The sequence below is a fragment of the Euwallacea similis genome, chromosome 4, assembly GCF_039881205.1.
Source record: "Euwallacea similis isolate ESF13 chromosome 4, ESF131.1, whole genome shotgun sequence".
In the NCBI taxonomy this organism is placed as follows: Eukaryota; Metazoa; Arthropoda; class Insecta; order Coleoptera; family Curculionidae; genus Euwallacea; species Euwallacea similis.
In genome coordinates this window covers 131,374-145,999 of record NC_089612.1, presented here as the reverse complement: position 1 = coordinate 145,999, position 14,626 = coordinate 131,374, and the positions used below count along the sequence as shown (strand labels likewise).

Sequence of the window (14,626 nt, the reverse complement as noted above, 5' to 3'; positions counted from 1 at the left end):
TTGACTCTGACAGTAGCTGCCAAAAGTGTGTGGTTAGACTGGGTGGACATTTAATATTAAAAAAATTCTTGAATTTTTTTAACTTTCAACATAAACATAATATATAAATAGTTTAGAATTAAAAGCACAAAACCATCCAAGCTAATTTATGTTAACGAACCTCTTATCTTAAAACCGAAAAAGAACGAAGTAATCTACACAAAGATAATTGTGCTTTATTATAGGGCGTAGAAACAAACTGCTATCAATCTGTCATTTAGTGACTAAGTGCAGAATTTTCTAGGAATTTCGTCTGTTATCTCTACACTCTCTACAATTGTTAACTCCAGTTTCGTGGCATTTGTTTTAAAATTACTATTATATTCTATTGAGCAATTACTCAACAGTCAAAATGTCCCTCTATCCAAGTTTGGAAGATATGAAAGTAGATCAGATGACTAAGGCTCAGCTGCAGGTGAGTGATCCAAAAAAGCAAGTTGTTAAGGAACATTGTATCGATATCTAAAAAACAATCTCAAGAAAATACATTAATGAAAGCTTTTAGATTTTCTATATTCTAAAACAGCATATAATATATTAGTATTAGAGGCTGTAATGAAAGCTATTAAGCCCCATTTATGGCTTAATTCATTCCTTTTTTATGGGAACAATTACAGCCTTGAGCCATAAATATACCAACTTGATCTAAACTGTCCTAAGTAAATAGAACATTGAGATATTTACATCCATGGCATATAGATGTCCAGGGTACTCTAGAGGTAATACAAAACAGGACAACTTAAAGAGTATCAATTCAACATTAGCTTGCCAAACTATTAGGTTCTAGAATAATAATAAAAGTAACAATAATCTCAAAATTGCATAAATAAAACTTATCAGGAGAGTTTTTTATTATTTTTTATTTAACTTACAGATCTCTCATCAAGAATATGCTCCTCCAAGGACTTATGAATTTGCTAATGTTGCATCTTCCAATAGTATGGCATCTGTGTATCCTTCACTTGGAACTTATATGGGATTGGAACTCAGCGAAGACATAATAATAAAAAATATGCCAGAGTACGTACAGCAGAATATCAGCTTGTATGAACAGGTAAATCAAGAAATCAGCTTTTACTTTACATTATAAATATATAGTAGAAGGAAATGATTTGATTTAATTTAAAAGATTATGAAAATATCCAAATTAATCTACAATAATTTATAAAATATAAACCTTTTTTTGGGGGGATAATAATGTCTTGCATGTTCTTCTTAATTGATTCCATTTTGATAATTGAAAAGTGACTTAGGATAATAAAACCAAAAATATTAAAGTTTTAAATACCAAAATAGCACCGCTTTTTATTTCTCATTAATTCGCATTTCATAAAGCAATTTCCCTAGTTATGAGCTATGCTTTAATTTTTGTTTAGTCAAGTAGCATGGTCATGCCAGTTATAGGAAACCTGGTTGCTCCCCTTTCTTCTCAAACAACTGGACTACAGAAAGCTCAAATATCTAATGGGGTTCGAGAAGTTATTTTATGCAAAGATAAAGATAACAAGGTTGGTACAGTGGCATAACATAGAAACTTCTTAATAAGCTTTAACAAAGAAGCTTCTTAATATTGATTTAAAAAAGGATTCTGCTCAATTTGATGTAGTAATTAATATTCACAAAATGCAATATGGATTTAATAAGGCGTTAAATTCTCTATATCTAAATCAGTTGTAATAAATATCACTGGTTCTCACTTTTTAGGTGGGTCTTCGGGTGAAAGACATAAACAAGGGCATATTCGTTTCCCTAGTTGTTGAGAACTCTCCAGCTGCCCTTGTTGGGTTGAGATTTGGTGACCAAATCTTGCAATTAAATGGCAATAACGTCGCCGGTTTTTCCGTTGATAAAGTCCATGAAATAATAAAGAAAAGTCCGGTCAACGGAATTAGAATAACAGTCCGCGACAGACCCTTTGAAAGAACCATAACTCTGCATAAAGACAGCACAGCTAATTTGGGTTTTCAGTACAAAAACGGAAAAATCATAGCCATTGTTAAGGATTCGTCTGCAGCTAGAAATGGAGTATTAACAGATCATCAGTTGCTTGAAATTGACGGACAAAATGTTGTTGGTTTGAAGGACAAGAGAATCAGGGAAATTATTGAGAGATCGCCTAATGTCGTGACTATCACAGTTATTCCGAGTTATGTATATGAGCATATGATTAAAAAGTAAGGATGTTGACTAATAATTGAAACATTTATCTGTAATAAGTTTAATGTTTATATTCGAATCCAAAAAAAGTGTATTAAAAAAGGGGATTAACAATGAAATATGGTAACATTACTAAATAGTGTAATCAAGATCGCAAATTAAAACTTCTTCCTTTTTTAATAAATTTTCTCTTTTCTAGGATGTCTGGGACCCTAGTTAAGGAACTAATGGACCACTCAGTACCCACACTTTAATTTCTACCCAACAAATATTGTGCATGATAAGAGCTATAATCGTAAATAGCACAATAGATTTTTTTTGTTAAAGAGGTTTTTGACGGAAACAGATGGACTGAACGGATCTAAATATATTTTTCATTTCTTTTTAAACTGCATAAAAATATAAATCGACTATGTGCCATTATATTGTAAGTCACTGTACTATGCATCTATTATTGCACATTATATCTAATACAATATATATATTAATATTTACTTGTCATATTAGATATGTAATAGTAACAAAATGTTGCATGTAACTCTTATTGATGTAGCTTTTTCATTTACTAACATTAAACATACCTTGAACTTAAGTTTGAACACAAATCTTTTAACTTTATGTCTATCAGCTTCCATATTTCATACAGATTACTATGAATATCATTTAAATGATGTGTAACTACAAAAAAAACATAAACAAATTAAAAAGAATGTATAAAATACTTCTTTCGGTAATTTATGTTTTTAACATGATGATAATATTTGCACGTTTATACAGTGATAGAATACCAAAGCAGTACTTTATTTTATGTGCATAGCCAGTAAGTATAACTATAATTACAACTTTGTTAAAAGTGCACGGGATTTATTTGACTCAAAAAAGTTTCGCGTAATACTGGAAGAAAAATGTTTTCCGTTTTGACAAAAAAAAACAAATTCACGTTGTAGTATTTAAAAAGCATTGACGTCAAATCTAGTTAATGTGTATCGTGGTTATTTTAACTTACTTGTTTTATTTTTTAAATCTCTAGAAGCTAAAATATACTATAGATTTATTTTTTCACAGTATGTACGCTTGAAATGTTAAAGAGAAAAGTAAAGTTTCTATTTAGTTTTTAAATTCTAACAGTCTATGCAAAAACTAAAAGCATAACCAAAAATCCAGAATCTGAAAAGATAGTCTTTCAAATTAATTATATACTATTATGCTGATCATATATAATTCATTGCAGCATTTAAATATTATCTATTTTATTACTTTCGTAAGAAACCCTATTTAGTAATATATTAGTTGTTATGCAATAAAGATAAAATATAGATAACGATGTATTTATTTTACCTGGGGCCTTTATTTGAGTGTACACTAATATTGTTGAAAAATACAGTGTAAACTCGAAATTTTCATATATTGATATCATCTTTCTCTTGAAATAACTGGACTTTTTTCCAATGAAACAAACTCACTTTGTCAAGAACGAAATATAGTACATCTGTGATCATCTATGGTAATAAGTAATAAAAAAATGTAGGTAGATAGTAAAAACCCCAAGGTTGTGAGGGTAGTAAGCACGGTAGGCCTATATTTACACGATTTCTTTTCCTACATTATAAGATCAACATTGCTATGCAAAGTTCATTTCGATGGTAACCATCTACTTCGCTTACTAGGTGAGGACTGTTATTTTGTGTAATTAGTGTCACATTGCAGAATCTTGCTTTGCTGGTCCCATACATAAATAAATAAGGATGGAACGTTTACTTTTTAATACTTTTAAATTACTTAAATTGGGCATATTTCATTTTTAAATCGTCACCTTATATTAACATAAGTGTTTGCATCTACGAGTATTACTTAAAAAAATCATTTTCAGATTTTTGTTCCAATTTTTCAGAAAAAATCTCTTATAAATGAAAGTATTCTCCATTAACCAACTACAACACCCTGTATCCTATATAATAGGGACCTAAAGTAAAACCGTATCTCCGCGAAAATGCCATTTTAATCCCATTATTCCAACAATTATGACAGTTTATAAATAACGAAACAATTGCTGAATCGATGTCTTCAAGATAAGTAATTAAACGATTAGCGTTACACTATAAAAGCAAAAAATCGAACGTAATTATAGCATAAGTGAAGATGGATTATCTTCTGTTAGTGATAGTGGCGTTGGTATCCACCGTTACCCCTAGAGAATTGGTAAGTTAGGAAATATACGGAAGTAGGTACTGAATATTCATTCAGTATATATGTAGGTATTAAAATTTTGATGGTGAACTCAGATGTAAAATAAGATATTTTTTTAGATTTGCTATAAGAATTTTTTTTTTCTTCTAAACCGACTGTTTCCGCAAGTAATTTTACTGTTAATTGATAATGTTCTTGAATCCATTGAACGATACATTTATAGAAAATCTTTGTCTTCATGAATGGAAAAAACAAGTTTCCGTTATATTTTAGACCAAAGAAGATCTCTATAATGCTAAACCAGGCCACTTGGAGTACGATTCAGACTTTAGAAAAATGTTTCCGAACATTCCAGGACCATCAAATGACGCAGAACCATTTATAGTTGGTGGTGATGAAGTTGTCCCTAATTCTCGCCCTTATCAGGTAGTTAGAATATTTTAAAACAGACTCAAAAAGGGGCTTAGTCTTTACTCTCAGCAATACTGGCTATGCACATAATTTGTCTACAAACCTATATGTTGTTTTAGGCCGGTATGTATATTCCAACAGGATCAGGAAATTCGTTTTGTGGGGCCACTCTTATAAGTGCTCGCACGGTTTTAACAGCAGCTCATTGTGTTGATGGGTAGATATTTCCAGATTATTATATAGAAAAGGTCGATGAAGCAAAATTTTTCGTTCTTTAAGGATTTGTATCTTGGAAATGTTTCAGCTGAAATTCATAAATTAAAAAAATTTTGAAATGCCGTTTTTTCTTGAATTAAAGCTGAAGATTAATCTTGAATAACTCTTTTTTGAGGATGTAAAGTGAAAAGAAAAATGCACTGTAAAACAATTCAATTTCAACCCACTGCATTTGGTAACTACAAGCTTTTAAAAATGACGCAAAATTTTGCTGTATTAATTTTTTCCACGAGCAATTTAATATTTTTCCATATCTTGAATGTACTCGTAGTATCTTGAATGAACAACAAGATACAACACACCTACTTACTTTTTATCAATTTTTTTAAAACTTTCATCTCATATTCTCTACTTTTCAGACGGAACGGAAATGTAACGATTTACCTTGGAGCTCATAATATGCCTCCGAGTAATGACCCAAATGTTGTAAATGTATCTTCTGGAGACATTGTTATTCATCCAGATTGGTATAGACCAACCTTGCTGCATGATGTGGCTATTGTGCGGTTTCAAAAACCAGTTCCTCTAAATGGTATGTTTTCATCTAATATACGTATTTATTACATGGTATGGTTATAAATTATTGCTAACTAGTTAATACAAAAGGATAAGATCTCTAGTAGATTAACCATGACAGATCAGATGCTTATATGGTATCGAGGAACAATGAGAGAAATGTTATCATAGATATCACTCCTACCAACATTCTAATCAGAGAAGACAAAACAACAAAATGAAACGGCATTAAGATAAATTGGCTTAATATTACTATTTGATTAGACCTTAAAGAAAGTAATTACATCCGCGGGGCATTTTAGTTACTTACGTATAGAGGACTGATGGAAGATTATGCCTATAGCCGAAATTTGAACTTAAACTTTTATTCGGCCAAGAGCGTAAATCTTCTTTCAGCCCGTTGCCGTAAGCAACGGTTAAAAAATACAATCACATCATTTGGACGTAAACTCCATCATGCAAACTACTAATTAAACAAACAGTTCCGACCCATTTGTGCCAAAAAAATATAAACTTAACTATTGTTGGTTACCCTCCCTACCTACGATAAATACAAAGTAAACTAAAATAAATGGTAAATGTAGTTAATAAATAATACGAACGGATCTTTTAGTAATCTCTGGTTATAATAATAATCCAGGTGCAATAATGTTGTTGTTTATCCGTCCTATTATATCAGCTTTAACTATAATAAAAAGCCATAAAAAAATGGTGCTTTACACGTAACTTTTACTGTTATGATTTTTGCATGTAACTTTGACTAAAACGACTAAATTCAATTTCCAGCTAACATTACTCCTGTTTTACTACCAGTGGACAGTACTCATGATTACTTAGGAAATACAACCCTAGTGAGCGGTTGGGGTCGTCCTAGCGACAGTGTGAATTCTATTTCACCCGTGTTAAGAGAAGTCACGTCTTTCGTTATCAGTAATTATGCGTGCAGACTTGCCTACTTTGGAATAGTTGAAGAGAGTCATATTTGCATTTCCGGAGGTAGTGGAATAGGTACGTGCAATGGGGATTCTGGAGGACCTTTGGTGATCAATGGATATCAAGTGAGTAGAAAATTATACATAATTTAACAAGCATGATGATTAACTTGTCAGGTAGGAGTTGTATCCTTTGTGAGTTCATGGGGCTGTGAACAAGGATGGCCTCCAGGTTTTGCAAGAGTTACTTACTATTTAGATTGGATCCACGCAAATATGGCTTATTAAACGTGATATATTATAAGTGATAAATAGGTTTAGTACTATTATGAAAATTGAATGTCCTTATTTAATATGGGCACACTATCATGATTTATATAATAGAAATTAAACACTTGAATAGACACTCATAATGCTGTATATCCTCAAAAAAATATATAATACAATAATTAAATTTACCCAAAAAAAGAAAATATTTGATACATTTCATACATTAAAAATACTTAGTTGTAAGTATAAAGAAGATCCTATGGCCTGTCTATCTAGAACGATAAAATAATGCCTACTTCATCTGAAATATGAATATTGCTAAACAAGTCTAGCTACTCATAACAATCATAAATACTTAATAGTTCTACATATGAGAACATTATCAGAAGAAAGCTGCTATAGCTAGCTCAGTCAGTTTTCAGTCTCTTTACTGACAGTAATTGTTCACTGCCTTGTGAATTTGAGTCGTCAGAAAATGTCATATGTGAAGATGAAAAGTCCGTTGGACCCTGTGAGTCACTGACAGTTGAAAAGCCTAAAATGGTGATGATATAAGTTTCAAGATTATTGACTGTGATAATTGACATTATAAGACACACATATTTTTTTACAGAACCTTTTTCTTTACTTTATTCTTTCCATTGCAATAATTTTTTCTTCACTTACATGTATTGGAATCATCTGCTAAGCTAAAATTTGAATTTGAGTTAGATGTGTCCAATAAGGGGGGTGCAAGACTTTTCCTGGCAAAATTTTCCTTGTTTTCTCTGCTATGTTTCATTTTCTTGGTTTCACTGCTAGTCACTGGAACCCATTTATAAATCTTCATTGTAGTGTCACCTATGGTTACCCATTTCTTTTCCCTGTAATATATTCTTCCTTGCAATATTTTTATATATTTCTTTCTAGGCATTTAAATACAGGAAGATAAAAAAAATAATAGTACTAAATTAACATTTACAAAGTTTTAATAACTTGATAGATAAAACCATATGTTCTATAAGTTCCTCATAAATAAGTAGAGGTTATTGGATGGGTGAAATTACACACTATTTTCAGCGGAAGCTAACTGAGAATAATGGTTACTCTTTCCTAAAGGCAAAGAGCTTGGAACCAAGTTCATTGGAATATAAGATCAGATAATTTGAGGCTAATATAAGACATATTGCATCAAAAATGTTTCACAGCCTGAAATTAATGTTGATGACTATCACCAACGGAGAGGACAGAAAAGTTTAGCTTTTTGTAAATAAATAAAATAACCACAATTTATAATTTGGCTTACTTTCCCATTTATTTTTGACAAATCAGGTAACTTGTTTCTGGGGGGACATCACACCCCAAAGCACCAAGTAAAAACCTCATTGCCCTATGAATAATTATTATTATTTTGACACTTTAATTCAACACATTTGATTTTTTATTTCAGGTCAGTTCAGGCTACACCATGACAAATAATACTATGAACGATAAATATTTAGCTAGAATCAACTACAAGAACGTATGAGAGTTAGACACATGACTTAGCTGATTAGAGACACTTGAAGGGTCTGAAAGTGCTCATTAATTTATCAGTTTTAAATATTTTGGTATAATAAAGAAAACTTAAGAATTGAAAAAACTGGAACAGAAAGTATTATTAGCATTCTACAGTTAATATGAACTGCACAATGTAAGTGAGAATGAATGGGGATAAAAATTTGATAAATACTTACCAGTGGCGAACCTTCTCAATGCTATTCATTACTTTCTTGATATCATCTTTAGCTCTACTTCGAGTTTCAGCTCGAATTGACCGGGACATTGTTTTCGCTACACTAATTTTGAAAACAGTAGTTTTACTAATATTAAATGAATGTACTAAAATGAGACCTCAATCTGGATCCTCTAAAGAACCAAACACTTTATACTACAAAATTTAATTTTGGAACTTAATTTTAAAGCTTCGAATTCTCAACCCTATATTCAATTTAAACTCAAAGAAAATACTGAAGAGAATTGAGTATTGAGTGATTCTTGAGTTCGACCTGTTTTGAGTTTTTTATTGTTTTGTTTTGAGGTTGAGTTATGTCATTAATGACAGCTGATAGAACATAGAAGACAAAATTTCGGTGTATGTCAATAGATCACACCGATCGTAGTTCCAAAATATTCTATGAGTCTCTGCCAAAAAATGTATGCCTTTAAATTTTTCGAAAGAAACAAGGAATTCTAATAAAATGAACAAATTTAACCATGTCGGTTGTATCTAATTAACAAAATACATTAGCTAAGTTATTAGCTTTTAGCAAGGTCAGTGTTCTGGCTCTTCACTATTTTATATGCTGTATTCGAGCTGAAAGATTTATTTTTCGGATAGCTAATCCTCAGACGGAACATGGATATAATAGCAGAAATTTCGACCTATCTTGTTCATGAGCAAATTATAAAAAAATCGATTTTTAAGTTACACTAAGGACACCAAAATCGGAATGTGGCTGGTTTGCTAAGTGAAAATACCGTATTTATTTTTTTTTGTAGTTGCATTGTCGCCAACCGTTTCAATACAGAATACAGAAAACAAAACGTAATTCGGTAAAAACAACATTAAAAGCCAACAAAAATCTCTCCATTTTTTATGGTCAATCGTCCGAATTATAATTTTTCGAAGAGCCAATATTTAATTAAATTTGGTAAGTACTAATTTAATTAAATCATCCACCTTTTTTAACAGTTTCTTCTTGAAACATCACCTGCATACCTTCCCGTGGCCAACTTTTTATTCTTTTCTTTTGTGATGTTGGCAAAGATGTATCGTCGCAGTCGCAATTTCTGAGATTGAGGTCAGTTTTCTCATATGGTTGAGTTTGTATCACAACAATTTTCAAAAGGTTAATAAAAAGTTTGTTGTGTGGAGCTAAAATTAAAAAATTAAACAAATACATGTTGTATGGGTATGACCCAACATTAAATACAGAGAAACGTTTTCTGTCTCATGTAATTATACTATTTTTGTACATATATTTTTAATTCACCTGTATTATGGCAGATTCTATTGAGTTGCGTGCCAGTTTGAACTCATTGAAAAGAGTTGATCCATATGTTAAAAACATTTTAGCGACCGCGACGCAAGTAGCGTTGTACAAATTCAATATTGCTCAAAATATTTGGGAAAAAGCTGAGAAGGAAGGAGCACTTTTCCTTTACAGTAGAAATGGAGAACCGTTTCATAGTTTAATGATTTTCAACAGATTAAACAAAGACAATTTTATAGAGCCCATAATCAAAGATTTTGACTACCAGGTGCAGTTGCCATTCTTGCTTTATCGCAGCAAGAGTAAAATATTCGGCATCTGGTTCTTTAACAAAGAAGAGTGTATTCGAGTTGCTTCACTTATTGAATCACTAATGGATAATAATAAAGTTGACTATAGGTTTTCTGGGCACGATCGGCAAGAAAATGGAGTAGTAAGTATATACTTAACCTAGTTTATCTCTTGATTTAACCCGAGATATTCCAATTTCCATGTTTCACTATTGCTGTCTCCTAAACCATTAAAGTTAGGAAGTCAGTTAGATGGGACAAAAGTTGCTAAATTTAGTGATAAATGAATATTGAAAATGCTATTGACAAATTTAATTTCGTTCACAAAATATAAAAAAAAGTAAATCCATCAAAACAGTTTTTTCAAAAGGCATCCATAACTAGTAAAGTTTTAAAGGAAAAAATTCAATATGTTATTTTATTAATTTTTTAAAGGCCTTTGGATGTCATTTGAAATTCTGTTTTGAGAGATTTAATTTTTCTTCAATAGTTGGACAATCTTATATGTATAAAAAACTGTGAGGTTCATTAACTATTTAATACTATTTGTATGATAGGAATTGTTCCTATTATTAATAAATATTTACCAGGATTTTATTTGTCTATTTCTTACTATTGTAATAGTGCAGGTTTAAGGGTTTAAAGAAGAAATTTGTATATTTTGAAGAACATTTTTATCAGATCAAAACAAGTTTTACTCTGTAAACTTTACTACCCCCATTTACCTCATAGATCTCATTGCACTCACAGTTTTTATTAGGTTAACAAAGTAAATGAATGATAAGCACTGTGATTGTGCCTCTGGACTGAAGAATATTAACTAAGTAGAAAAGTGCACATCTTTTTATTAGAACATACCAAATTAGTGATAAGCAGTTCTTTTTTTCTTTAAATCATCTTATGTATTTATTTTTTGTCTACAAATAATTTGTATATACTTAATTCCAGCAAGGCAATATTGACATCTTCAGTATGCTTTCAAAAGCCCAAGAAAAATTCAATAAAACCCCCTGTAAACCTGAATCCAATCCGTCAACGTTTTCATCCTCAACGCCACGAGCCCCTGACATATCTTCTCAGAGTGTAATGGATTTCTTTGCAAAAGCAAGCACAAAATCTGCAACTCAAAAACCAGCGGCAACAGGAGAAAATGTTCTACATCGATTAATGTCCAACCCTGCACATACTGTAGAGCATATTGAAAAGCAACAGAGATCTATTACTCCACAAGAGAATCTGAGCTTTAAAGGAGAAGTTGATACAGCATGTGTTAGGAGGAGTGTGCCTATAAGTTTTCCTAATACTGTTAAAAGATTTGAGAATTTTGAGGTAAGATTATTTTTGTATAAGCTACTATAATTTTCCTTCTTTTTAACTTTCTTTAACCTCAAAAGTATAAGTTCCAACAAATCTATGTAGGGATATACAAAAATATGGTCTCAATTTTTCATTTTATTTAGATAAATAAAATAATACAATCTCTGAAGATGATTTCTTAAAAGTCGAAATTCAAATGTTCCTGCATGGGTATTTAGTTTACAAAGCTTGAGTAAAATTGATTTATCAGAATTACTGTAATTTTTAAATGAAAGGTGTGATGGCGTAAATAGCGGTTTTAAATGTGATTAGAGAGTTTGGACACAGTGTGACTACACTTGCTGCAATTCTTAACAGTTTTCTTGGTGTCTTGACTCGTCCACGTCAAAAGAAATGATCACTTGCCAAAATTTTCATGCGTCGAATTTCCGTATGTCCATGGTGACGCTGATCCAGAATGTAATATCTCAGCCGTCCCAAAATTACCTGTGATCATCTGATTGCCTCTAGAGGCTCGCACATTTTTGCGATGTGTAGCGCTATTAAGATGAGTTATTCTAAATTCAGAAGTTGCACCAATCTGTTGGGCTATTAAGAAAACTGCTGATAGTGTAGGTTTAATGGAACAACACTTTCAATAAGGTGGAAAACTAATAGTTTACAACTGACTTAACTTTGACTAAACATAAATGCTTGGGTTGGTATATACAAATATATCCGCACTGGTAATTGATTAACCTCATGAATTCATGATCATACAAAACGTCCTTTTTTAAAGTAATTTGTTAGTGTGCTAGATTTGTGATTGCTATAATCTGTTTTAAAATTGAACATTTGTCTTTTAGTTGCTTGAAAACGTCATCAACAGCACACAAAGGTTGATTTTTAAAATTCCCGTACATCAGACATACGATTTAACTTACCAATTTAATACATCACTTACTGATAGTCAGTTACATCTTTAAGACAATTGATTAAATTAAAATTGCTTTCATTCTCGTGACGAAGCTTTGGCTTTGGATATTATCATTGCCAAAAATTTACAGTCGTCGTTTGTTTCTACTAGTAGTCACTTCCTCTTTCATCACTTTCTAAAATCTAAGTCAATTAATGTTTCAGAATTCCCAAAACGGTTTCAACATACCCCGTTGTTCTCCCCCCCAATCCCAAACAACAGCCATAGCCATGGCAGCCTCACCTTTAGCCTACTTAATGCAGAATCAACCCTCCACAAGCCAACCGGCTGAAGAGAGTATTGAGGTTCTCGGAACATCACCTTTTCAACAGTTCTTGGAAAGTACACAAAAGCCTCTTTTGATGACCCCAATGATGTTCACGGCGCCTAATTCATCAAAGGAACCGTTAAACACTACAAACCACCCCGTAGATGATGGACCTGTGGAAATGCTTACGGAAAAGCAGTTAGCACAGGCGTTAATTTATCTTTTAAAGAACAACTCAGACTTTATTAAGCAGATTCATCAAGCGTACACTAGTTCTATACTGGATAAAGTAGATAAGACGAGGAATCGAAGTAATTCTTAGTTGAAATGTTGTTGCAGTACTTATTATTTATGAAGAAACTAAAGGAGCTTGAATATGAATTCATAGTAGTTTGTTCCTTATTCCTGTTACTATAAGGACGCATCTTGGTACGAAAATAAGTATGTAGTTTAATTTTTTTTAAATATCCAACCTCACAGAACCCATAAAGCAGGCCACACTAGCGTCTGTTAAACTGTTAAGCCTATAGTTGATTGTGAGATCTCAATTCCTAATAATTTAATTATACTTAAATGTGCTTTAACAAAAATTAAAAATATCTTGCGTCCTACATCAAACCAGGTGAGTATTCTTGTATTCCACTTCCAGAGATATCGTGGAATTATTAAAGAATCGATTATTTAAATTTCTGTTACGTAATGAGACGTTTCACTTAACGATAATTTTAAAATAGCGAATGCGTCGAAAGTTTTGAGCAAAACACTTTAATCGGTGAAAAGTCATAATTTTTCGTGAGAATAGGAGATAACCTTGAACCTTAAGGGGATTTCGAAATATTTTTAATAATTGATTTTATTTTCCATAATGTTTGTGTAAATAATAAACGTTTTTAAATAAATTCATCAATTTCAAAATTCGGTTACTCTTAACATGCCCAATAAGTTGCTAATTTATGTAGAAGTTTCATATAATGAGGAAATTAACAGAAAATTATAAGTAAAGGTTGTTTTTATCCTCATAATATTTTTAATAACTTATTGGAGATTTTCAGGGATGAAATATACTTTATTGTTACATTATCAATGCACTTAAAAACTAATAGTTCCATAAACAGGTTTATTAGTATCTTCATTAGAAGCAGAAACACGCCAAATCTAGACTATTTTGACTATAATAGATATTAGGAGCTTTAATATTGATTATATTCGATTAGGTTTAGTTTAGTAGAAGGCGCATATGTATTTTTCCCTTGTGCTTCTAATTATTGCTGCCCTAGCATCGATCGAAGTTTTTTACACAATACACGACAATATTATTTTTCTAGCAAGATCTATTTTACCAATTTGAATGATATGTGTTAAGATTGGCTATAAGTTAAATTCACACCTATTAAATTGCTCTGTTGTACACCCAAATAAAGTTTTAATGTATTTTACGTGGAATATCAGTTGCGCATCCAGAAAATGTGTTTCTAATAAAAATTTTATGGAATCTCTACAGAAGACAGACTTTATAAATACTTCTTTTATTTCTTACTATTTCTCTGGATGTGCCATATAGAATCAATAGTTATAGACTTTTGCTTTATAGGGCGCAAACCTACATATATTAGTATTGTCAGATATGTAATTTTACCGGCTGTAGAGAAAAGAATCGAAGTTGTTCATTAAAAATACAATAAAGTCGAGTTTTATTACGTTTCTGTAGGGTCAAATCATTGATGTTTTCACACGGATAATTTGATGTGAGTGTGCACTATTCGGTCTCTGTACTCAAATATTAAATACTTTTAAGTCTTAAGACTTTAAATGATGCCTTAAATCAATTAATTTTGGATTACCTTAGGCAGAAAGCCAAGTGGTTTCGACTAAAGAAACCGTGCTCATTCACGCCAATTAGTGAAGTTCACCACACCAAGTGGTTACAATGAATAATTAATGTATAGAATTACCCAGATGTCAATCTATACATTGTTATTAGGTGCATCAATGTG

General features: G+C 31.4%; 4 protein-coding genes across 8 annotated transcripts; 3 read left to right on the top strand and 1 right to left on the bottom strand.

The window, feature by feature from the left end:
• Positions 1-26: 26 nt before the first annotated feature.
• LOC136408211 (syntenin-1-like) lies at positions 27-3,470 on the top strand. The gene is made up of 5 exons (XM_066389087.1): positions 27-454; positions 914-1,093; positions 1,416-1,547; positions 1,744-2,213; positions 2,396-3,470. Exons 1-5 carry the CDS (start codon positions 392-394, stop codon positions 2,448-2,450), a joined length of 900 nt encoding a protein of 299 aa, XP_066245184.1. The 5' UTR covers positions 27-391; the 3' UTR covers positions 2,451-3,470.
• Positions 3,471-4,247: 777 nt separating this feature from the next.
• LOC136408213 (brachyurin-like) lies at positions 4,248-6,846 on the top strand. Of its 2 annotated transcripts, none has more exons than XM_066389089.1 (6): positions 4,248-4,395; positions 4,657-4,809; positions 4,914-5,011; positions 5,430-5,602; positions 6,373-6,644; positions 6,696-6,846. In XM_066389089.1, the coding sequence occupies exons 1-6, from the start codon at positions 4,336-4,338 to the stop codon at positions 6,804-6,806; spliced, it is 867 nt and encodes a 288-aa protein (XP_066245186.1). In that variant the 5' UTR covers positions 4,248-4,335; the 3' UTR covers positions 6,807-6,846. The 2 variants fall into 2 exon arrangements, with proteins under 2 accessions (XP_066245186.1, XP_066245185.1); XM_066389088.1 differs by having other exon boundaries at positions 4,250-4,395; positions 6,373-6,648; positions 6,700-6,845.
• Positions 6,847-6,992: 146 nt separating this feature from the next.
• On the bottom strand, positions 6,993-8,720 carry BCL7-like (chromatin remodeling complex subunit BCL7B-like protein). Its single transcript, XM_066389093.1, has 3 exons — positions 8,504-8,720; positions 7,455-7,651; positions 6,993-7,323 (listed from the first exon to the last, which is right to left on the bottom strand). Exons 1-3 carry the CDS (start codon positions 8,590-8,592, stop codon positions 7,196-7,198), a joined length of 414 nt encoding a protein of 137 aa, XP_066245190.1. The 5' UTR covers positions 8,593-8,720; the 3' UTR covers positions 6,993-7,195.
• A 581-nt stretch (positions 8,721-9,301) lies between these two features.
• Positions 9,302-14,364, top strand: DCP1 (decapping protein 1). 4 transcript variants are annotated; one of them, XM_066389078.1, is made up of 4 exons: positions 9,302-9,460; positions 9,886-10,235; positions 11,041-11,421; positions 12,529-14,364. In XM_066389078.1, exons 1-4 carry the CDS (start codon positions 9,406-9,408, stop codon positions 12,952-12,954), a joined length of 1,212 nt encoding a protein of 403 aa, XP_066245175.1. In that variant the 5' UTR covers positions 9,302-9,405; the 3' UTR covers positions 12,955-14,364. The 4 variants fall into 4 exon arrangements, with proteins under 4 accessions (XP_066245175.1, XP_066245177.1, XP_066245174.1 ...); XM_066389080.1 differs by having other exon boundaries at positions 9,303-9,460; positions 10,042-10,235; XM_066389081.1 differs by lacking the exon at positions 9,302-9,460 and adding an exon at positions 9,471-9,764.
• The last annotated feature ends 262 nt before the right edge of the window (positions 14,365-14,626 follow it).